At 38.2% G+C, this 25,864-nt stretch overlaps 1 protein-coding gene across 11 annotated transcripts in view; it reads right to left on the bottom strand.

The window, feature by feature from the left end:
* The window catches only part of STON2 (stonin 2), a 206,474-nt gene that overhangs the window by 14,224 nt on the left and 166,386 nt on the right, over nucleotides 1-25,864 (bottom strand). For 10 of the 11 annotated variants that reach the window (XM_016433728.2, XM_007472697.3, XM_016433730.2 and 7 more), the window contains 2 exons: nucleotides 11,234-13,075; nucleotides 719-921 (listed from right to left, as the gene is read on the bottom strand). In XM_016433728.2, coding sequence (XP_016289214.2) covers nucleotides 719-921; nucleotides 11,234-13,075 — 2,045 coding nt within the window. Of the gene's footprint in view, nucleotides 1-718; nucleotides 922-11,233; nucleotides 13,076-14,527; nucleotides 14,694-15,942; nucleotides 16,546-25,864 lie in introns of those variants that run through there. The other variant, XM_007472700.3, reaches the window with a different exon arrangement.

Here is a 25,864-nt window from a genome sequence, read left to right as displayed (position 1 = left end):
AACTAAAGAGAATATTCCAAGAATGAGAGCTAACCAGTACAAAGCCATGAAGGTGGGAGATGGTGTTTTGTATGAGGAACAGAAGGAGTTTAGTTAAAATGCGAGAAACAGAGTAATGTTTATAGAAATGAGAAATGGATTGTGACCAGGTTGTAAAAGCCATATCAGGAAGCAGCTAGGCACAGTGGATAGAATGCCTGGAGTTGGGAGAACCTGGGTTCAAATCTGACTTCAGGTACTTCCTAGTTCTGTGATCCTTGGGCAAATCACTTAACCCCAATTGCCTAGCCCTTGCCACTTTTCTGTCTAAGATTTGATACTAAGACAGAAGATAAGGGTTTAAAAGTCAAATCAAAGAGTTTATATTTGATTCTAGAAGCAAAGAGGAGGCTCTGGAGTTTACTGAGTAGGGAATGACACCTATACTTGAAGAAAATCAGCTTGGAGACTGGATTAAAATGGAGAGAAATTAGAGGCAGGAAGGCCAGTTAGGAAGCTACTCTCCAGGAGAGATGTCCTCAGAAGTCATACTCAGTTAGCTACACCAAATATTTTCCCCTTGATAGGACCTGTTTGTGTTCTATAGGTACAGCCTTTAAGAACCCAGAGTTCTCTATGCTCAGTGAAGCAGGGGGACTCTTGTGAAAGAAATACTCATAAGAGAGGAGAATATAGACAAAAGCATCTAGAAGGGTTTGTGAACTGTTAATAACACTACCTTGTAGCTGTAGTGTGCAGAATAGTTCACCCATTTCCTGACATCAATCTTGTCCTCCACAGAGATGGACCTGACAGTGGCTTTGGAGGCAGAGGTGGTTGGCATGCTGAATTCAACATTTACATGATGGGAAAATCTGGAAGGCACTTCCCGGTCAGAACCAAGTTCAAGGTGGCAGAAGAAGCAGTGAGGGTGGCCAGAAGCTAAAGAAAAGAGAAACAGAGGCAACATATCTGATGTTAAATTAACAATAACTGAACTCTTACATACACAACACTTTAAGTTTATGAAGCACTTTCTAACAATCCTGTAAAAAGAGAGTACAAGCATGATTCCCCTTTTACAGATGAGGAAACAGCTTCCAGAAAGTGATGTGACTTGCCCAAGCTCATACAGGTAACCAGCGGCAGTGACTCAGGCCTTCCAATTCCAAATCTAGTTTTCTTTCCAAGATACTCATTTGGCTTCTTCATAAACAATGCACAATAGCTAATTTAAAACTAGCAGCAACTTGAGGACTGTCTGTAGGCTTTATAGTGCACATATTTCAAGAGAAGCCTTAATACTAACTAGAGAGGTTGTCTTAGTTGTGTGTCATGCTCTATGTATGTCCTGTACCATTCAGTGTAACATTATCTGATAACAGTAACTTGGTCTCCTAGTAATAAAGCCCTGAGCTGAAGAAAGAGATCATCCCACATGCTTGGGCCATGATGAACAGTGGAATACAGCACAAATCCTTAGGAGCAAGGGCTATGAGATTAGGAGAAAGGAATTAAAAAAGGGAAAAAACCAATTTAAAATGTTTTAATTTAAAATAAAAAAGAAAGGAATAAATTTCAGCTGGCCCAGCTAAAAGTGAGTTAATAAAGCATCAGACTTTGGAAGGCAGTGTAGGAAGGGAGAAAACTTTGAGGTGAGAGCCCTAGGTTTGAATCCTAGATCATTGGATCCAATATATTTTCTGTGTGAGTTTAAAAAAAAAACACACATTCTTTCTGAGCTTCAGTTATCTCATCTATACACAATAAAAGGTTGGATTAGATAATCTGTGAGGTCCTTTCCAGCTGTACATCTATAATCATGTGAATCTAAATAATAAACTCATAGAGTATATACATAGAGATCAATATGAAGACAATTTGAGGAGCAGAGAGCCAGTAGGACCTAGGTTCAAATCTGGCCTCAGACACATCCTGGCTATGATCCTGGGCAAGTCACTTATCCCCAATTACCTAGCTCTTCTGCTTTGGAATTGATAGTTAGTATTGATTCTAAGACAGATGGTAAAGGTTTCTGAGACAGAGACAGAGCAAAGAGGCAAAGAGACAAAGACAGGAGAGAGAGAGAGAGAGAGAGAGAGAGAGAGAGAGAGAGAGAGAGAGAGAGAGAGAGAGAGAGAGAGAGAGAGAGAGACAGAGACAGAGACAGAGACAGAGAGACAGAGACAGAGAGAGAGACAGAGAGAGGGGGGAGAGGGAGAGAGAGAGAGAAGAGAGAGAGAGCAGAGAGAGAAGAGAGAGAGAGAAAGAGAGAGAGGGGGGAGAGGGAGAGAGAGAGAGGGAGAGGGAGAGGGAGAGAGGGGGAGAGAGAGAGAGAGAGAGAGAGAGGGAGAGGGAGAGGGAGAGAGGGGGAGAGAGAGAGGGAGAGGGAGAGGGAGAGAGGGGGAGAGAGAGAGAGAGAGAGAGAGAGAGAGAGAGAGAGAGAGAGAGAGAGAGAGAGAGAGAGAGAGAGAGAGAGAGAGAGAGAGAACACTCAATTGGGTATCAGACACCTGGGTGCTAATTCCAGCTATGCTGTGGCCCCTTCGTGAATTGCCTAACCTTTCTGGACTTCTGTTTCATTATTTATAATATGAAGCATCTGGACTAAGTGATCCCTAAAGTCTTTTAGCTTTCCCATTCTATAATTCTAGTCTTAGTTCTAATCTGTCTGGGTTGCAAAATCTTGAAGTCAGGAATGATGATGATAATGATAGAAGGAACAGTTTTGAAACATTTTTGAGCTTAAATATCAGGGTGTATACTTTATTTATGATGCTTGTGTATATTGCTTGTGAAGTAACAATCTTTTGAGTCAAAGGGCTTGTTCTTCCCCTGTCTGCCATACTAAAGGCCTAGGGAACACAGGGTTCTTCTGCCTGGAGCAAATATGTAGTCTCTGCCATATACCCAGATTTCTTGAAATCCAAGTCAAAAGGAGAGGTCAACATAATTGTTCTGAGGTATATTGTTTTATTTTAAATTTAATTTCAATTTTAATTAGAACCTCCAAGGTTTCTTTCAGGTCCCTGCCATTTGGGCTGGAGCTCAGTTTCATGGTTCAAGCCTCACATGGATCTAGAAGGAAAACAGGTAGAAAATTCTTGGGGAATTAGTCTCTTTTATAACCCCACAATATGAATACCATTCTATCCCTGCCTCCAAATTTGACCATCCCACAAAACAGATAGGACACAGACAGCATTATAGAAAAATTGGCTGAAGGTTATAGCCTCAGAGTAGAATTTAAGAGAAGAACTTAGTATCATAGATTTAAAGCTGGAAAAGACCTCAGTCCAACCCATTTAATTTCTGGGTGAAAAAAATTCAGGCCCAGAGATATTAAGTAATTTGTCCAAGGTTACACAGTTTTAAAGAGACACAATAAGGATTCCAACCCAGGTCTTTTGACTGTATTTCCAATGTTCTTTTATGTGCTTGGTAAAACATGGGGGGAGTGGGAGAGGAGATTCACACTAATGATGTAAATACTGACTATCCTCAATGACCTATCTTTCTTGAGCATGGCCAGTTAGAAATTACTACTGCTAGAATTTAGGAAAAAAGGATCATTAATCTGGAGACCAGAAATGAGGTGAAGGTCTGAAAGCCAGTAAGTCTAGCTTGGCCCATAATTAGTGGTGAGAAGGAGTACCAGTGAGCAGGTCAAAGGTCTGGGATCCAAGAAATGAAGTGTAAGTCTTCCAAGGGGGCTTTGACTTAAAATGAAAAAAAAAAAAAACAACCCCCCCAAAACAAACAACAAAAACCAAACTGCTCACTGTCCTCCTCCCCTCAGCCCACCCCAGGGGTCTGAGTTCATTAGTACATGAGACAGAAATTTGGAATTGTTCATCCTTACATCCTCAGAGCAAACAATTCTAGTTATCTCTATTGGTCTGAGCAGGGCTTTTTAATCTCAGAAAGTGAGAACATACACACCCGCTCTCCAAGGAAAAGATTTGGTAAAGCATTTGTTTTGCTCCATTTCTCATATTTAAAATATCTCAAAAGTGTTTATAATGAGTAATGCTTGGAGAAATTACTTGGAAAACTTTTGATTTGGCCTTTAGGAAACTAAAGAAGGGTAAGTATAGTACTGTTAAATTTCAACATTTCAAAAACGAATTAACTAGAAATGGCTATTAGATGTTGCATGGAAGTTAAGATTACTGCAAAGTATGTATAAAATAAGAGAATCTATTTATTATTTCCTAGCAACTGAAAGAACAATTTTCTATAAGCACTTCTATTGTATACTTGCAGATAGAGTGAAAAATGTGACTTTTCTAAGTTCATGCCTGGCACTATGGTGCAAATCCTTATAAATAAACAATTGGTCATTCTAGAGTTTTCTTCCAAAAAAACACATCCTGTTGTACAATGTAGTACATGGGTGGTAAAATTAATATAATCTAACCTTTTTTTCTGTTTGGTGAGCACAAATTGCCACTTTTGCTGCACACATAGGTAAGTAGCTATTTAAGCCTGACATGGTATTGACATTGGCTATGAGCTAGAAAAAACATATTATTTTCAATACTAGTAAATGAATAGATGACTAACTGCATGGTGTAGTGGAGTAGTTTTTGAAGAATTATTACAAAGAACCTCTTCTATTAAATGACTCAGGATAATCCATACACAAATGTACCTTTGAAGGACTGAATAAGTAATATCTTATGATCTTTTCAAACATATGTAGATGTTTCTATAATTAGTAAAATAATATATAAGCACTACTGAGTTCATAATAGCTTATTATTATGTATGTTCTCATTCAAATGTTAGTAATAGTACTGTGTTAAAGAGGCATGATACATTTTTTTGAGATTGAAAAAGTGTACTCATATTTGAAAAAGCTGAGCCATTTGCAAAATGGGAAGAATTATACACTAGGAAACAAAATCCCTAGCCCTGCTACAAGTTAGCAGTTTGACCAAGATTTGGCAAATATTATTACATTATCACATTATTAGTCTTTAGTTTTTCAATTGAAAACTGAGAATAATAAAATTATATTTGTTTTGTGTTTTCTTTAAGTTTTTTTTCAAAGCATTTTCATCATGATAACCCTGTCAGTCAATTAGCATTTGAAAATTATTTTGTGGCTTGAAACTTTATTGAAGGTGTTGTTTTAATTAGCATAGGATTTTCCTTTTTCGCTAATATTTAACTTCCCCTCAATTACATGTAAAAACAATTTTTAACATTTATTTTCTAAAATCAATTAGCAAGGGGCAGCTGGGTAGCTCAGTGGATTAAGAGCCAGGCCTAGAGATGGGAGGTCCTAAGTTCAAATCTGGTCTCAGATATTTTCTAGCTATGCGACCATGGGCAAGTCACTTAACCCCCATTGCCTAACCCTTACCACTGTAAAAAATAGACTCGAACACAGGACTACAATCCCCATGAGCCTTTGCTCCACTTCCCCAGAATGCCTTGTAATCTCACCTGGGCCGAGATCGAGAAGGTATTTAAGTTGATTCAAAGGCTTTTGAAAGGGTCTTGGCTTTTTTTTGGACTTCCGTTTTGGAGCAGAGGCGTCTCTTCCATGATGTGAGGTTATTTTGTCTAGGCCTCTGGCCTAGGCACATGTTTCTTACTTGTATATTCTTAATCTTTAACCTTTAATAAACCTCTAACAAATATAATACTCCTTGCAGAGAGAAACTAAATTCTACCTGCCTCAGTCTCCCCATATTCCATAAATTTTAATCTTTACACCACTCTTCTGCCTTGGAACCAATACACAGTATTGATTCTAAGACAGAAGGTAAGGGTTTTAAAAATAAAATGAAATAAAATCAATTAGCACTGTGATAAGTGTTGAGTAGGTCATGAAAATATTATTTCTTTTTCACACATGAGGAAACTAACATGCAGAAAAGTTAAATAACTTCTTTGAGATCATACAGCTAACTCTGAGGATCAAGTGAAAAAGTGTGGGCGACTGCTTTGAAATTAAAGTGCTGATTAAATGTTAGTGATTATTATAAATGAAATTGAACAGTCTAAAACCAATCTCCTTTCTTATTTCATAATTTTTTTCAATGATACACTTAATTTTGGAACCACAGATTCTTCTCAAATCAATCCTCCTATACTTATGAAGTGTATTTCCTAAAAACAGGAAGCAATAGGGTCTAAGACTATGATTGTGATCAGTATAGCTCATGCCATCTTTTTACTTAGTTTAACAATTGATATTAGAAAGGAAAGATGTATGTTTTCTTTAGCTTTCATAGTGTGGCACCAACAGTACATGAACTAATTGGCCCAATTTTCCCCAATAACAGAAAAATAGTGGGTTTATCCCAGTTCTTATTCTTATTCTGATAGAAACTAGAAATCTAGCATGATGTTCCTTTTGGTAGACTTCCTATTTAAGGAAGAAATTTTAAAAAAAGTATTAGGTACTGGGGCAATGGTAACATTCTTATTTGCTCAAAAATAATTGAGAATAAAGCAGAGATTCATGACCTGGAGTCCATGACCTTGCTTTTAAAAAATATTTTGATAATCTTCTATAAAATTGGCTTTATAATTCTGTGCATTTAAAAACATTCTGAGAAAAGTATAAAGGCTTCTTCACAGTGCTAAAGGAGTCCATGACATACAAGGATTAAGATGCCATACTCTGGACTAAAGCAAGATCCAAAGATTTTTTGAAGGCTAAGAAGGGAAGCAACTTTTAAGAGTAGTATGATGAAAAATGCAGTAGATTTTAGCAATCGTTTGGAACCTTGAGGTCTCTGATCAAATACCTGGATTACTACAACCTCAAGTGGTCCCTGTAAAGTTTGTTTAAGCTTAACTGAGGCAGAAATGGAAGAAATATTGTCATTAAGTTATATTACAGGCTACCTGGATATGAGGAGTTAGAAAAAGAAATAAAAATCCCAGATGGAGGTATAACTTAGTAGTGAGGGTTGAATTTAATTATGTCAACATCTATTCTCTCTCTCTCTCTCTCTCTCTCATTCTCTCTCTCTCTCTCTCTCTCTCTCTCTCTCTCTCTCTCTCTCTCTCTCTCTCTCTCTCTCTCTCTCTCTCTCTCTCTCTCTCTCTCCCTCACCCATAATGTTCATTTCACCTTTCAAAATATGAAGGAACCAACAAGTGGAACTTCTAATCTGAACCTGATTCTGACCCAAAGGATATGGTCAAAAAATATTTGCTGGTTGCTTAATTACAAAAGATGGAAACCCTTATTACTTTTTGCAGTTTGGGAAAGAGAAGAAGAAAAGAGAATGTGGTCTGATGTGCACTTTGGGTTTTTGGAAAGCAGATTTCAGAAGGATTCAGAGAAGGGATAACTATGATCCTATGAACCAAAATACAAGAAGAGAACAGAATCCAGGAGTGAGAAGCAGCTCTCAAGAATGAAATTCTGAGGCCACAAATAGAAACAATTCCATTGAGGTAAAAAAGGAAAAATGTAGGCACAGAGGACTTGATGGCCAACCTAAATAAGATGTTTACCCTCAAAATAGAAGTCAATGCAGGCAATGAAAGTTAAGATCAAAAGTGTGGCACAATGCTGAACATGAAGAACATTAATAAATATTTAAGTACACTGAAAAATGTGCAGAAGGAGACACAGCAATTTTGTTGCTACCTGAGCTGGAAAAATTGCTATTTTTTTGCTTTAAGAATGGTGTCAGGAGCACAAGCTCAGAATAAGATAAAGTTGGCTCTGTCTGCCTTGATATTTTGATGAATTTGTGATGGGCACTACCACCAGTTGTGCAAACTGCATCTCATTCTATCTTCCAATTAATCCTTTCCCAGGGACAATCCAGCTCCATGACTCCAGTTCAACTCTGAGCTTAAGTCCTTATCTACCTGCAGTGTTTGTCAAATCACGTGTCCTAAGAGGCCAGCCATAGCGGTTGCCGGTTTGTTTGACTGCAGATGTGGGCAATCAATAGTATTCATTCATTTGGTTTGTCTGATATAAGCAGGTAAGACTGAACTTGAATGATTATAGCCAATGCCTGGAATTTAATAGGTACTTATATGCCTTTTGATTGATCTCACTGAGAAGGTGCTGCATTGTAATAGAACTCTGATACAATCAGCATCATATTATCTGTAAAAAGGACCATCTGAAAAATCTCATCAACTATAGCAAATCTCTCTTCCATTGCCTCAGCATTGGACATTCTCCATGACAGTGACCAAACCCTCAGACAATTGAGATTTTCATGTTACACTTCACTTGATATTTCTTTGTTCTTAAACACTTTTTAAAAACACACTTTAAATACTTTTTTAAACCCTTACCTTCTATCTTGGAATCAATACCATGTATTGGTTTCAAGGCAGAAGAGTAAGGGCTAGGCAATGGGGGTCAAGTGACTTGCCCAGGGTCTCATAGCTAGGAAGTGTCTGAGGCCAGATTTGAACCCAGGACCTCCTGTCTCTAAGCTTGGCTCTCAATCCACTGAACCACCTAGCTGCCTCCTTCACTTGATATTTCTAATCAGAAGGTTGTTGAATAAAAGTTTCTCTATTCCTAGCTTTCAAGGGATATACTATGATTTTTAAATATATATGAAGACAAGATGTGGGTTGACAACCTTGCTCTTAAAACTGTTTTACCTTATGTAATATGTTTTTTGCTAACAAAATAATAATGTGTAATAGTAATGTCTACATAGTAATAATAGTATATAACTATATATATACAAAATAGAAGCAAATAGTAATGTCTACATGTGTTTTTTGTACATGAAATAATAAACTGTTCTATTCTCTATTCCTATTCATTATATGAATATAATGATGTAGTCTTCTATAGAATGTCAGTTGGCTGTTACCTTGAACTTTTATAATAATGTTGGATCATATAGCCTCTGAGATCACTTCCAAATCTGGAATTCTTTGGTACTGTAGTCATTGTTTTATTTGCTTACTTTTTTTTAAAAGCACTTATCTTCCATCTTAGAATCAATACTTTTGATTCCAAGACAGAAGAGCTATAAGGACTAGGCAATGGGGGCTAAGTGACTTACCCAGGGTCACACAGCTAGGAAATGTGTGAAAGCAAGAACTCTTTGTCTCTAAGCTTGGCTCTCAATTCACTGAGCTGCCCTCAGTAAGACTCTAAAGGCTGAAGTTACTGTCTGTCAGCTTTTTACCCAGACTCACTCTCTGTTAGTTACCTCACTAATGATTTGCAATATGGCATCTTATTAAGTGTTGCTAGGACTTAGAATGGAGAGGACAGGCCTTTTGAGAAGGTCATAGATTTTCTTGTCTCACTCCAAGACAAAAGTCCCTCTGATTCAGACCTTTAAACCCTTGCTTTCTATCTTAGTAACAACTCTGACACAGAAGGGCAAGAGCTAGGCAAATAGGGTTAAGTGAATTGCCCAGGATCACAGTTAGGAAGTACCTGAGGCCAAATTTGAACGCATGACCTCTAGACTCCAGGCTTGGTGATCTGTCTATGGTGCTACCTAGCTGCTCCCTTTGAGACCTTTCTTATGATGGCTGTAATTAGAGTATCTGGGTCTAAATGGACTTTTATCATCTAGTCCTATATATTTGCATTATCTGATGGAGTTAAAAGTACTTTAGGTTCACTTTCTGCCCATCATCTCTTTTTTCCCAATTCCCCAAAAGTCAGTTTAGTGCTGTAGAAAGTCAAAAGGTTTGAGCTCAAGGTCTGATTGTATCAGTTACTAACTGTGTGAGCTTAACGTGGTGAGCCTTGTTTTACTCATTGTAAAAGAGCAAAATAAAATAGTGTTACATGTAACTATCTAATAGCGGTCAGTGTTAGACTTGGAATCAGGAAGATGAGTTCAAATCCTGCTTCAGACTCTGGATAAGTAACTTAACTTCTTCCCTAGCCTTAGTTTCCTCATCTGTAAAATGGGAATTAATAACAGCACCTTCCTCACAGAATTGTTACAGGGACTAACTGAGATAAAGTACATAAACTGCTTTGTATAGATATTATTACAATGTGCTAGGCATTACAAAATGTACAAATACAAAAATGAGAGTGCTTACCCTCAAGAAAGTTACATTTTCATATAATACAAAAAGGGCAATAGCCAAAGAAAGGAATTTTGGGTATAGGGAAAGTAAGCAGAAACAAAGGGCAATCAATCTTCAGAACCAATATTAGAACTGACTTGCTTATTTGTGCCCAAAACAAGAGCAAGAGGTATAAAGTTGGGAGGTAGGAATAGTCATGTCAGCAAGCTTCTGGCAATAGGCAGGGCATTTGGGAAGATGTCTGAACTGAGAGGTCCTGGTTATGAATCCAATCATGGGCCCAAGAGCTGCCTTCACTGTGATAGCTCTATAATAGAGACAGGACTGGGCTAGAGTTCAGCCGACCTGGATTTGAATCCATACTGTCACTCATGGGCTACGTGACTTCAAGTTGGCCATATAATCTTTGTGGGTCTCAGTTTCTTTACCTATAAAACGATGTGTGTCTGCATGATGATCTCTAAGGTCTTTTCTAACTAATATTCTTTGATTGTGAGCCCAAGTCAAAAACAGACAGGCTTTAAATGTAACTGACTACAGACATAAATTAAATTATTTCTACATAGAGAAAGGAAGACTGGTCATGAATTGATCTTTTCCAGCCATATCCAGTACATAGATTTTAAGTCACTACTAGCAAATAAAAAAGATAGGTCACCCCTTCTCCTCAAATGTCTCTGTTGGTATTTTCTTGAAACCCAGAAGTTCATAAGGCCTGGAACCTCCTAGCTTTTGTCTATCAGCAGGACTGACATTTAGAAAAGAACAAGGAACTCAGTTTATTCAAAATGAATATTTTAAAGGGTTTTTTTTTTAACCCTTACCTTCTGTCTAAGAATTGATGATAAGTACCAATTTCAAAAAAGAGTGGTAAGGCAATAGGGGTTAAATGACTTATCCAGGGTCACACAGCTAGGAAGTACCTGAGGCTAGATTTGAATTCAGATCTTTTCAACTCCAGGTACTCTATCCACTGTGCTATCTAGCTGCCCCTAAATATCTTTAATGTAAATATTTAAAAATTTTAAGGAAATAGTTGAACAGTGATGGGGCAGGATAAGAGTGGGGAAATAAAACCAACAAGCAATTATTAAGCACTATGTTAAATGCTGGGATCCAAAGGAAGACAAAAACAACAAAATCAGAACTTAAAAGGACAAGCAGATTTGAAATAGTGGTACTGGTATATAACCCTGTTAATATCTTTCATGAAGTTTGTTAGAGAAAGTCATCTACTTACCTGAGTTTTTGTCAGGTAATCGATTTATCCTCCACACAATGGAGTTGAAAGCATGCTCATATTTGGCAGTACCTAAAGTTACTCTCATGACTGGCTCAGAGCCAGAAATACTTGATCCAAAACTGGCCCCCTTGTTCACTTTGGCTTTTAAAGATTTCTCCCCTAAAACACTTTCCCTTCGGAAATTTTTCACCCACTCATTGGGCACTGGGTACCGGATCATCACATTCTCACAGGGAACCTGGGTGAGAGGGTCACAATTAGAGGAGAAGCCTGTTGACATCCTTAGCCAACTCTGTAGCTCCACTTCTGCCCCATTGATGCTTGCTGCAGTCCTGAGGGTGAAAGGCAATGTCTTCTCAGCAAAAACTGTCCTAAATCGCATTAGCTCAAAGCGGCATGCATCTAAGGGGTTGAACAGGATGATTCGGGAGCTATTGAATACCTCCTCATCAACACAGCCATGGAATCGGCAGCTATGGAGTTTGATCCACTTGGTGGTGGTGGTAGGCATGATATCCTGCCGGGATACCACTTCATTACCTTTCACAAGGATGTCATTGAGGCCCAAGTGGCACTCTGCAAGTCCAGAGAGAAAACTTAGCACATAAACATGGGTTAGGACTTGGTGGCAAAGAATTTGGTTGTCTCCTTTCCTTAAGACTCCAGAGAACTCATCTTTGACATCTACTGTAATCTCCTCCTCTAGATAGTTCAAACCCACTGTGCTTAAGTCCATGAATGTCACTGGCAAATTCATAAGGTGGTCCTGAATTGCCCTGATGAAACTCAAAAAGTCTTCATAGCTGGTGGTTCCTAGCTTAATTACTTGCTCTCGCTCAGCCATATGAGTCACAGATGGTTTAGGTTGGTATTTCTTCTTTTCTTTATATGTAACACGGTCTATTCGCAAGCTATGGATCCTCCCATTTTCATCATAGTTCTGGAGCTTAGGTTCTGAAATCTCATGGCTGATCTCCAATTTGAACTCTCGGAATGGTTTCTCTAGGCCCTTCTCATAATACAATTGTAGGCAGCCACTATCTGTGAGCTTTATGTAAATTGGTCCCCAGTGTCTAGAAGACATGATGTTTTTCTTTTCAGGGATCCTTAGCATCATGGGCCAACCATTTCTGGACTGAGATGGGGCTGAGCTTTTCAAATCATCATCTGGCCCACCCTGTGATGCTGGATCATCATCAGGCAGAGTGATGCTACCAAGGTGATCAGGATCCCCAATCTGTAGTTGTTTGAGTTTCTCGACGGCATCAGAATGTGTTCTTTTCTTAACTGAGTCATCAAAAGTGATGGCATCTGACTTCTGATATATGACAATGAGGGAATCTCTCTGGCTTTTTCCTGTGGTTCTAGAGATGGAATTATTGTGGGAACGCCTTTCTTGCTCCTCAAAGAAGGCACTGAAAGGGTTAATGGGAGATGGCTGCACATCCTTCAAGGTTTCATTCAAAAAAGGGTTGGTTGCCCTCCAAGGTGGGGGTTCACTTACAGAAGGTGACTGGTTTAAGGAGGAAATCTCTAGTTTCTGAACTTTTGAGAAGTCTACCAAGTTACTCTTGGGACGTTCTCTCTTCTTAAAGGATTCAGTTAAATTATAATTCACATCTTGGAAAAGAGGTACAGTGGATATTGGGTCTGGCTTTAAGGTAGAAGTGCTTTGTGGCAGAGTGCAGCTAATTTCATTGTCGTCAAAAGTCACCCAGCTGGGGAATCGAGCTGTGGTCACCGGAGTAGCAGAATGCCCATTCATGGCTGGGCCACTAGTGTTCCAGCTGATGGTTTCCATCTCTACTTCTTCATCTTCCTGGAGAGAGGAAGAATTATCTAAAGGAAAAAGGAAAAAAATTGTAAAAATGATCTAGACATTTAATAATTATTTTTAGGACAGGGAAGCTGATAGGAGAAGAAATAAAGTTACTAAACTTTTATTTGGAAGTTATGAAATTTCATAGCTATTCATTGTTCACATGCATAGGTATGTATCTAATCTGGACAATAACTTCATAGGTTTTTTAATATATGATGGCTTCTTGTGTATATACTTATTGGCTCTGTGATCCTGGGAAAGTCACTTAACTTAAGCCTGCTCACTTTCCTCACCTTTAAATGGGGATAAAAATAACACCTATATCAAAGGGTTGTCCTAAGGACAAAATGAGTTAATATTGGTAAAGTTCTTAATATAGTACCTGGAACATAGGAGATAATAAATACTTTTTCCCTCTTTTCTTCTCCTATACTTAAATAGTGCCAAGAATAGGAATGATTCATTCTGTGAGGCTTGAGAATTTTACTACTAAAGCAACAATGTATTGCTGCTCAAAAAAGAAAACTATGCAGATAGGAACAAAGAATCTCAGAAGTGAATTCTATTATGTTCTCTTTTGTTATTTTACAAAATGCTTACAAAAGTATTATTTTTTTTTTTACTAAATTCAAGTTCAAAAAGTCAAGCTTCTGAACTCTGAAAATGGTATTTTGCAAGGAAGCATAAAACTTCTCTTTCTGAAGATTGAAACCAAGTTTCTTGTTTATACTTAAATGGCTTAGGGAGTCTATAGCCATCAGTACATCATTGCCTCCCTCTTTGCCCCCCAATTCCTTATAACTGTTCTCTTCCCCTCTTCACTTTGCTTTCTGTTCTGTTCAGGGCTGGCCTTCTTGGAAAGTGCTATAGAAGTTACTGTATAGTATGATTTAAAGTGATACCATCAGTTCCTTCTATCTAAGGATGTTTCATCCACTCCTTGCTTCAAATACCCCAAATTTCCAACCTAAAAGAATCACTTTGGATTACAGTAACTGAAGACACCTGTTAAAATATAAACTTTACCAGGGAGGGCTGGCATGTTAAACTGAAAGCAGTTATTAACTCCAAGGCACAAAGTGTGAGATTAGTTAGCATATCCTGAGGGGTCAGAGGAAATGAGGCAACAAATAAAAGGGGCTTTGGATTTAAAGGGCATCATAGAGGAGACATTAAAGGGGAGGAACCAAAATGGAACAGCATAAAAACCTACCCAATGTACATCACAGTTATTTCTAGGACCAGCACTCATCCTACCTTTCCAGGACACTGAATAAGTGAGTTTGTAGAGGTTTCTGCTATCTATTGGTGATGATTTAGGATTGAAGAGGAACAGAGTGCCAACAGAGGACTGAATACCTGAGATAACTGTGGTGGCTCACTAAAAAATGGTTTTTTGAATGACTTGCCATACCTTTATGAAGAAGGATATCTAACTTCCCAAATTTAACAGTACAATATATAATTACCAATGGACAGGGGTCCTGGTTTCACCATTAGTCTTATTTTGGCAGGTTTTGAGACTAGATCTTCTTTTCTCACAGCCGATTGTCCTAGAAGCTTTAATCTGTTCCATTTTGCCCAACCTGAGCTGGTTTACCCCTTCTTCAGAAGACTAGTGACCCTCTGCTCCTGCTGGGGTGGGTAAGAGGGAGGGAGGCTCAGAATTAATGCAAAATACCTATCAACCTTCAAGCCCTACTACAATTTAGAACTCCTGAGCTCCAAGAATCAACAGAAGCTTTGGTCACTCTGCCCCACAGGCAGGTTGACAGGTAGGGGCCCGCACACAGGGACAAACATTAGTCTTTGAAGTCAAATTCATTTTTTGTGCCTTAGTAGCAACTCCAACTGACAGTTGCCTTTCATGGTACACATGAATGCATGTAATTTACACATTTGTCAGTCTATTTACACAATAGTGAAAAATTAATAACTGAAATCACATAAGAATTTTAATATTAAGACCCAGAATTCCTATGTGTTTTAACATTAAGATTTATCCCATTTTTTTTAGCTGAGTATGGAGAAATTTTGGTTATTGAAATTTTCAAAAGGTAAATAATTGGGGAAAGAAGTTTGGGAATCAAACAGGACTAATGGTTCCTAATTTTGTGTTTTTAAAGTCCTAAACAGAACTCCTGGATCAACCATACTAGCTTCCTGGGGTGATAACTTAAAAACTTTGGCTAGGAATCTCAGAAACTATTGTCAAATCAGTATGAAGTACACAAATAAAAATGCATGTGAATTTCATGCCTTTCTGCATTGTCTCCTTTGTTTCTTAATCCCAGTTTCCACCCAGCAGATCTCACATTACTTTGCTAAATAAGTGGTCACACCCATTCTGCTAGGGATCTGTCCCACTCCATTGAGCTCAAGGCTATTCCTTTGCCTGAGGATTTTCAAAAGCAAGAAGAAATCTTTGAGGGGGTAGCTTTTGGGTGAAGCTATGGATTATTTCCCTGAAAGGATTGCATAAACGACATGACAAGAAGTTTGTGAAAATCTCATTCATGAACGTAATTTTCTATCTTTCCTATTACACTTTCTGAATACAACAAAAACAAAAAAAATGTTCCAAATTTAAGATTTTAAAACAAGGTAATCCATTGTAAAATAAAATTTCTCTAAGTGTTGCAAAGTGATAGGCTCTACTGAAAAGTTGTACAATGTTCTACAGTTTTAAAAATAGCTACTTCCAGGTTCTGTGTGGCCAATTTGAGGCAATAACTTCAATTCATAGGGCTGACCACCCATCTGACATATTACTCTTTTGCTAGACCAAACCAAAGACACATAAATCCATTAGCAAAAACATTTAATTGACAAGAAACAACATAAACAAGGAAGACAAACAAATAGGAAAATATCTGAAACATACACAAAAGGGCTTCGATCTCCTATCCCCGCCAGGGAAGTTATAATTTGATCCCTCTTCACTTCCTCCTGATTCTTGACATGATGCGAGAGGACAGTCACTTCAGAACTCACAGTCCTGGTGATAAATGTGTAATTGTCTGCCTTTGATCGTGTCTCTCCTAGAATTCCAATGGAGTAGACTGAATGAAAGTTTAAATCTCTCACTGTGACTCTGGAGTCATCATTGTCCATAAGTAACACCAAGATTCTGGGATGCCATGGTCCAGCATTCCATATGTTCTCTCTCCCTCTCCTGTTTGCATATGCTTCTCACTCTCTCCTATGTGTAGCCAGCTTTTAAAGACCTCCTTGTAAAGCCTCCTCAGCAAGGGTCCTTATTGGTGATATCACTATGCTATGGGCTCACACAGAGACCTCTAAGAGATTCTTCTGGGCCTCAAGTGTTGTATGAAATTAAGTCCCATGGACAGCCTTTATATTAAAAAAAAAAGTCTCCTGAAACTTTGGAGGAGCAAATACAAAATTAAAATTCTTTGTTTTTGAGGCTTATGCCTATTTTTTTCTTTAACTGACACAGATAATCTCTTGTCCTTTGGTAGTTTCACTCTTTTCCTACAACCTGACTGAAATCCAACTCCTGTCTTTGTGAGGTCACAATCAGCCCAGAACAATCACTTGTGATGGCCTTATCTAAAGATAAAGCTGTCCAGGTGTTAAGAAGCTGAAGTGGGAGAAAATTCTGAAGAAAATCCATTTTCTTATGAATGAGTCTTGGAAAATCTTTTTTTTTTTTTAAATTTGAAAAAGTCCCACAAAATTATCTACTTAAAATTTTAAGATTACCCTGCAGAAATTGGTTTGTAATGTCCTTTAAAAATAAGCCATTCCTGGAGGCAAGATGAGGACTTCCAAAATTTCCTGTCATTATCAATAATATAAATTATTAATAATCCCCAGGGAAAAATAGGGTATTGACACAGGCTATGTGTATGTTGTCAGTTCATTAGAATATCCTTATATGTTTATGCCTGGCAGAGTAAAATAGAAAATGGGAGAATGAAAGTTGGAGAATGGCCAAACCCTTTTCCCTCAGAGGAAATCGACCTAAAATGTCTCTCTTCACAATAAAGTCACAATTCTACCTTATTCTATTTGCTAATTTATTCTATAACCACATTTTAATTACCATCTGCTCCTTTCCTTTCTCCCTGTTCCTTGGGACCTAAATCCAGTTTAATGTATACTGGACTGCTGCTAATTATCATTGATAGGAGATGCCTACTGAACAGTCATTGTTGCAACTTCAACTACTCAAGCAGGTCCTACTGATTTTATAGATGCAAATTAGAGGAAATGATGAGCATTCTCAATCTTAAACCAGGATCCATTAAAGGATTTTATTCTTGAGAGGCAGAGAGGTGCCTCAGTAGATAGGCAGCCAGGCCTAGAAATGGGAGGTTCAGCATCAAATCTAGCCTCAGACACTTTCTAGCTGTGGGACCTTGGGTGAGTTGCATTACACCTACTGTCTAGTCCTTATTTCTTTTCTGCATGGGAACCAATACTTAGTATTGATTCTAAGACAAAAGTCAAGAGTTTTTTTTTTAAGGATTATATTCTCTCAAAATAAAATTGAGATATTCCAGTGTTTTCAAGTCCACCAAGAATCACCAAATATTTGAATATCTACTAAATGAGCAAGGCAACACAAAATTGAACATGGTTTCAGGATATACCAGGAGAGATGGCAGATTGGAGAAACCTAATTATCGGATAGTTATGGGCTTCAGCCAGTAGGAAGACATCTTTGGGTAATCTTTAAATTCCCTTGGAATTAAAAAAAAAAACATTCACATGGCAAACAAGCCTGTACTATACTACTATTTACTTAGACTCATAGAATGTCAGAGCTGTAAGGAATGTTAGAGGTTGTTAAGTCCAAAACCCAGAGCTAGGACAAAATATTTGTCTACTCTTGGCAAGGTTTGAAAATTAATTCTCTTTTTTATTAATGCCCACCTGATGCTTTGAGCTCCACTTTTGATATAGAAGTACTGCACTTTATATGTCTTGGATTTTTCAAGACAATTGTAATTAAAATGAAAAATATATGCATTTTAAATCAAGGTTTTGAAAAATAAACACTATTTGCCAGGTCATGTGTCTTGATGTGGGGTATGGGAAATATTGTCACTATAAGTAATACTTAAGATATCACAAAATAAATAACTAGGGGTCATGAAGATACGGATTTTCTCATAATAAAATTGCATACATTTATTTAAAAGTCTCTCATTATACCTCATCCCAAGTAAATTTCTTCCTATATGTATGCTTACCTTGTCCACTTCTTGTCCTTCACTCTGCCAATTGCCTCATTTTACAAATGAGGAAACCGAGGCATAGGGAGGTAAAATTTCTCAGAATGTCATTTTCAGCCATGTTTGACTCTCTGGGACTTTATTTGGGGTTCTCTTGGGCAAAGATAACAGAGTGGTTTGCCGTTTCCTTCTCCACCTCATTTTACAGATGACTTGCCCAGGGTCACTCAGCTAGAGTCTAAGACTAGATTAGAACTCAGGAAGATGAGTCTTCCTGATTCTAGGCTCAGCACTCTGCACTATGACACCACCTAGCAATTCTCTTCTGAGTACTGCAGTTATTTAAATACAGATACAAGAAATCTACAGGTCTATGTGGTAGTTTTGTACTGTTCTTTCCTGACCCAACCTGTAGCTCAGGTTCCTAGAGATGGACCAGTCATGGACTGAGGTTGACATGGAGTAAACTGAGGATTATCCCTTTGGAGAGAGAAGATAGTTATGGTCAAGAAGACTTTTATTCAAATGAGGTATTAGTATTGTTCCATTAAGTTGTGCAAAACTGATTGCCAGGAATATGGGGTATTGAGTTAAGGGGCAGCTAGGAAGCTCAGTGGATTGAGATCCAGGCCTGGAGATGGGAAGTCCTGGCTTCATATCTAACCTCAAACACTTCCTACCGGTGTGACTCTAGAAATCAATCCCAGATGCCTAGTCCTTACCGCTCTTCTGCCTTAGAGCTAATTTAGTACTGATTTTAAGACAGACGTAATGGTTTAAAAAAAAAGAAAAGAAATCAAAAGTGGTATCTGAATTGGTCCTGAGATCAAAATTGCTTCTAAGAGGTAAGAGTTAAAGCCTGAGGATCAAATGGCAGTGTTTGATAACAACATCAATAATAAATTAGCTACTACTAGATAGAAGCTTCTGCCAACTACATTTCTCACCAAGATAATGTTCATCTGTAAGCCTTAGTGAATCTGATGATGTTCTACAGAACATGCTTAAGTACTTAAATAACATTTTTACATATTCTTCTAAGTGAGAATAGAATCAAAGAATATCCCCCAACCATAGCCATTTTAAAGATCAGGAAAACAGACATAAAAGAGGCTCCATAACTTCCTTGTTCAACAACACAGAGAATTAGTGTCTGATTCATGTCTAGAAATCAGGTCTTTTGAGTAAGGTGCTTTTCTTCTTACCAATGCTTCCATGGCAACATATTACATTTATTCTCATTAATTACTAAATTCTATCACCCTTTTTGATGGCAACAATGGTGATTCTTGTCAGCTTGTAGTCAACAACTAGACACAGATATAGAGTCTTTTCTGAAGGTAACTTTCTTTTTCTTTTTTTTTCTTTCTTTTATTTTAGACAAATGGAGTTAAGTGATTTTCCCAGGATCACGTAACCAGGAAGTGTCTAAGACCAATTTGAACCCAGCTCTTCGTGACTCTGGGGCTGGAGTTCTATCCAATGCATGCCTTAGCTCTTAGTGAAACAAGATAGATAATGAAAACGGATTTACTGACTCACATATAAGATTAGTATCAATTATGCTGTTTACTATAATAGTTTCTGTTACATGGAATGAGTATTGTTTTCATTTTTCTGTCCTTCCATCCCTTTAGATTGTGGTAACAATGATAATAGAGACTATTGTCTGCTATTTCATTTCTATATTATTTGAATGACTGATGGATCACGTGTTGGTCATTTTTGTTGTTGGTTTTTCAGTTCAGTCATGTCTGATTCTAGGACCATATTTAGAGTTTTCATAGTAAAGAAGCTGGAGTGGTTTGCCATTTCCTTCTCCAGTTCATTTGACAGATGAGGAAACTGAAGCAAACAGGGTTAAGTGACTCTGGTCAGGGTCACACAGCTAGTAAATATCTGAGGCTAGATTTGCACTCAGGAAGATAGGTTTTCCTGACTCCAGGTCCAACACTCTATCCCACCTAGTTGCTCTATAAATTAGATAAGGATGCTGTAATTGTGGCTAAAATGGCAGACAATACTGTAAAAGAAAAACTACTTAAAATCTAATATTAGGCTAGTTGTCCCATTGCGCATAGAGTACATCTTCCAAAAAAATCTTGATTTTAATTAGTAATGTGAAATCCTTATTTTTCAGCTCTCATCATCAGAGTGAACTCTCCTGAAAAATTCTAAATTATAGTAGGGGAACTCTCAAATGAGATATTAATAAAAAGCATTTATCACAGCAATTGGCACACAGTAAGAGCTGTATAAATGCTTATTCCCTTCCTTCTCTTTTCCCTATTACCCCACGTGCCAGTCTTCCTACACCTTACTCCACTACCTTTGATTCAGTAACACTGGCATTCTGGCTATTCCATGAGTAAAACACCCCATCTCTCAGCTCTGGGGATTTTCTCTGATTGTTCTTCATGCCTGAAATGCTCTTTCCCTCATCTCTTTCTCTTAGCTTCCCTGGCTTCCTTCAAATTCAAGGTAAAATACCTTTTATAAGGAGCTTTCCAAACCCTGCTTAATTCTAGTGCCTTCCCTCTATTAATTTTTTCCTATTTATCCTGCACATATTTGTTTGCCAGTTGTCTCCCATATTAAGATTGTAAGAGCAAGGACTGTCTTTTGCTTCTTTTTGTATCCCCAGTGATTAGTATAGTACCTGGCACATAGTAAATGCATAATAAAAGCTTATTGAGGGGCATCTAGATAGCACCAGTGGATAGAACACCAGACCTTGAGTTGAGAAGGCTGTTTAGATTCAAATGTGGCATCAGAAACTTTCCAGCAAGGTGACCCTGGGCAAATCACTTAACCCCCAAATTGCCTAGTCCTTATTGCTCTTTTGTTTTAGAACTGATACTAAGGCAGAAGTTAAAGGTTTTAGAAAAGTATTTATTGACTGACTGACTAGATATTGGCTTATGTGACTGTGGACAAGATGCTTAACTTCTCAAAGTCCCAGGAAATTCTCTAAGATTAGAAGAGGCAGAACAAAGATTGATGTTTGCACCAGTATATGAAGTTACCTTAGGTCAGTGATGGGGAACCTATGGCATGTGTACCAAAGTTGGGCACACAGAGCACTCTCTGTGGGCACATGGGTCACCCTTTCCTGCCCCAAAGTTCATTACTAGAAAGGCAGAGAGATTAGGGTGGAATTGCTCCCTTCCCTCTCTCCAGCACACCTGATGACATTTTTTCATATTCCCTATCCCTCTGCCCAGCAGCCCAATAGGAGTGCACAGGGGGTAAGGTGGGTGGCTCACAGGCAGCAGAGCTGGAGAGGAGCAGAGAGCTTGGAGCCATGCCCCTCCCCTTTCCATGTTTGCCTCTCATCACCCACCCCTCCATCCAGCAACCCAATGGGAGCATTTTCTCCCTCCCCTGTCTAGGGTTAAGTGAGGGGTGGGCGTGGCATGGCATTTGGTCTCTGATGGGGGGCCAGCATGGCACTCTATCTAGAGGGTAGGGGGGGCAGGGCCTGGCATTCCATCTTTAATGGGTTCAACACCACTGTCCTAGGTTGTTTTCCTCTAAAAGTGACAATGTAAATTCTGGCCAGATTTACTTGTCTTGTGACATATTTTTCAATATCTGTCCACACTCTGCTATCCTATATCTTTCTCACACTACTCTCACAAATTTCCTCAAAAAACTTAAGCATTACAAAATATTTCTAAAGTTATGGTTATAAACCATGCTACTTATTTCACTTGAGTCATATAATACAATGCTGTTAGGCAACTGGGTCAAGTATTGTTATTACTATCTTATGAACTCAACCAAGGTTCAGATATGTGCAAAGGACTTGCCCAGTGTCACTCAGCTTTTAAAAGAGTTGAACCTAGATTTTAAATTTCAAGTCCACTACACTTTCCACTATAGAACATTATCCACTATAGAACATTAACAAAGAGACCAGTAGAGATTATCTACCTTTGAACTTGTCATATGATCAATAAGAGTTTTCCCTGTCTCCCTCCTTCCCTCACTACTGGATTGGATATATCTTCAAAAGCACTTGGAGGAGCTAAGCAGGAGCAGATATTAGTTATGTGTTTTGTCCTTTGTTTTCAAAGAAGACTAATGACATCACAAGAGTGATGTTGAACTTGAGCATGAATTGAATTTAAGTGAGGCAGAGTTGCAGTTAGCTTTACTCTCTCTTCCAGTCAACCAAGTCCAATGACAAGAAAAAAGTCAGGATGACTGGTAATTGCCCGTGATGCAGTGGATGCTTGGCATCTTAAGGTTGACTAAGCTCTAAGCACTCCACATCACCTGTTTTTAACTGCTATAGCCAATGGAATAAATTGTTCTCAGCTGTCTATTCCACAAGGGCAAATCTTCACATGCTAGGGATAGATACTCTTCCTAAATCACTGATAGGTTGGAGGGCGGTTGGTTGATTTAGCCCATCTTCTGCTTGGAGTGTGGCTGCTGTGCATGCTACAGATTCTTGGAGTCACCAGTGAGAGTTGGATTAAAGATGGATCCCAAAGGTGGATGAGCAACTCTGAAAAGATCTCAACTAGCCCTTACACCAAAGGGGCTAGTTCTCCCTGAATATCCTATATACCCAACTATTTATGTACTCCTTTAGCCACTTTACACCACTCTGTGGTTCAGACAGAGGAGTCCTGTCATATAAAGTGACTACAAAAAACACAAAGCAAGATTATCCTAGGACAAAAAGCATCCTGCCAGCTTCTTACCTACTTTATCCTCCAAACATTTTGAGTTCAGTAGAACTTTTTTCCTCAAGTCTCAGTTTGCCCTTATGCAAACTGATTTCAAAGGAGCCCCACCCATTCTGTCCCCTATTCTTGACTCTTGTCTACTATTTTCCTACACCCTAAAAGATAAGTAGAAATTCTACAGTTAAAGGTAGAATATCCTAACCATAGGGAGCACTGTGTGCAAAGGTGTAGTTGGAGGTCAGAGAATAAACCAGTATGTTTGGAATATATGGAATAATGGATGGTATTAGTATGAGATAAAACTGAAAAGAGAGAGTAGTGATGCTACCAGGATTAAGAAGCATCAAGGGAGGCAGCTAGGTGGCTCAGTGTGTCAGGTCTGGAGACAGGAGGTTCTAGGTTCAAATCTGGCCTCAGATCCTTCTTGTCCTGTGACTTTGGAGTCCTTAACCCCAATTGCTTAGCTGTTACCACTCCTTTGCCTTGGAATCAAGACTTTGTATTGATTCCAAAACAGAAGATAAAGGTTCCTTGTTTGTTTGTTTTTTAAATTATTGAGGGAAAAACACAGGAAATCATCAAACATCTTAGACAGTCCATATTCTAACCCTAAACTTTCACATACTGTTTTGTATTCTATATATCAAAGGTTTAAGTATGAAATGTACTCAGGTTGTGACCTTTCCAAGAACTTTCCCAGAGACAAAATAACGGATAGAGACAAAGAATCAAACCAAAATTTTTTGAGAAAGACGAATGAAATTAAGCCAGATAACAGGAAAAAAGGAAGGGAAATGATCCTCTGACACTCATCCATCTAAGGCTGACAAGTTGTTAATGAATGACTGCTCTGTGCAGTAGGAGCCAGAAGCAGAGGTTGAAAACTCAGCCTCAGAAGAGGTCAACCAGGGCTTCCAAGCACAAGCCTGGCTCATACAATCCCATAAGTTCATTCTAATATATTTTACATTCATGTCAATTTGTTTTAGAGGCTATTTTTAAAATGGCTTTGGGTGAGTCACAGTTCTAATTACTCATTATAAAGGAAAAAAAGAACTTCTTTACATGATTATAAATACTTAGATAATCAAGACTAAACTTACAGCTGTAGAAGGAAAATTTTGCCATGTTTTCATTACAAGTAAAGGAGAGATGATTTGCTTGGTCAGTGGGGAAGGGAACTTCAGCTACTAGCAGTGTCTGATTCCCGTTGACATTTAAAAGCATGGGGCTTCAGTTGACAAGAGATGAAGTGATGGGACTAAGATTTCTATTTTCAAACCTAAAGCTTCTTGGCCTCCTGTGACACAGCCCAGAAATGTTGATCATTATGCCCCCTTCCACTCCTTAAAATAGAAACATTTGCTTCCTGTATGCAGGGCATTTCCTGGGGAATTTAGTTTAATCTCACTGGTAGTCAAAGACATAGTCAGTCTGTAAAAGCTATTTCCTTTCAAAAGCCTTTTTCTACATGAGCAGGAGGGATCAGATGTCTGTTTGTTTGTTTGTTTGTTTTCTCCTATCCTGTATTTTTTTTTTTTTGGTGGACAGAGCTCCCAGTGAGGAGAGCTCCCTGCTTTTATCATTCCTTTACCAACTCCCTTTGACATTTATAGTTTTAAGGCTTATACTTTACTCACACCAACACTATAAGGTAATGAGTGTCTTATTTTTATTTGACCAATATTGCAAATGAGGCTCTGAGAGCTTAAATTGCATAGACAGGACTCAAATCCAGGGATTCTACCTTCACCTCATATTATATCTAAAAACTCAAAAAGTTAAAGAAGGAAATTGTTCAGTTGTTTCAGTCATGTCTGACTCTGTGATCCCATTTGGGGATTTCTTGGCAAAGAAACCGAAATGATTTGCCATTTCCTTATCCAGTTCATTTAGCAGCTGAAGAAACTGAGGCAAATAAGGTTAAGTGATTTGCCCAGGGTCACACAGCAAACAAGTAGTTGAGGCAAAATTTGAACTCGGGTCTCCCTGATTCCAGGCCTGGCTCTCTATCCACTGTGCTGTTTAGCTGCCAAAGAAGGAAATACTATGTTTGTTTTTTCCTGGATCCTACCTCCATAGAAAGTGGTCTCTTGTAAAGCACTTCTAAGATATAAAACATGTACACTTAGGAGCATCCAAATCCTTTTCAAGAAATGACCACTTCAAGTATTTAGCAATAGTATTGCAAACTTGCAATAGTTCAGATGAATAAGTGTGGGAGAAATAGGCAAAGTTTAAAGAGAAATAATGCTTCACCCTTCCATACAAATAGATCAGCTACAATAGTCCTGTCTCTGGCACCTGAAATCTTTACTAACAACTCATTCTTGAAAAAATAGGGTAGCAGTTTTCAAACTTCTTGGACCCCTTTACTCACTTAAAAATTACTGAGCATCTCTGGCTTCCCCCACCCCCATCTTTTACTTATGTGAGTCATATACATTGATATTTACTGTATTAGAAATTAAACATATTATTATTGTTATTAAAATAATTTTGACCTTTCAGACCCCTTGAAATGGTCTTGGAGACTACTAGGAGTCTCTAGACCACACTTTTGAGAACCATTATTATAAGGTCTTGAAGTAGTTAACCAATAGTCATTCTCAGTATCATTTCTAAATTGATCTGAGGAAAACATCCCTGTGAATTCTAATGCTGATCCTCTATTAAGTGGAAATCATAAATCACTAAAAAGACTTGTTCCCTGAAAACTCCTTCTTGACCTGACCTACTGGGAATTTTCCTAGGCTCTTGGGAAGCTAGAGACACAGCTCTCTTGCAGCATATACTGATGGTCAAAGTCTATGATCTAATAAGACTCCTGCAATAGGAGAAAGTTAGAAATTTATACACATATACATATATATACACTCACATGTATATGCATATATACATA

The sequence above is a fragment of the Monodelphis domestica genome, chromosome 1 (genome assembly GCF_027887165.1).
Source record: "Monodelphis domestica isolate mMonDom1 chromosome 1, mMonDom1.pri, whole genome shotgun sequence".
NCBI lineage: Eukaryota > Metazoa > Chordata > Mammalia > Didelphimorphia > Didelphidae > Monodelphis > Monodelphis domestica.
This window is presented reverse-complemented; position numbering and strand designations above follow the sequence as displayed.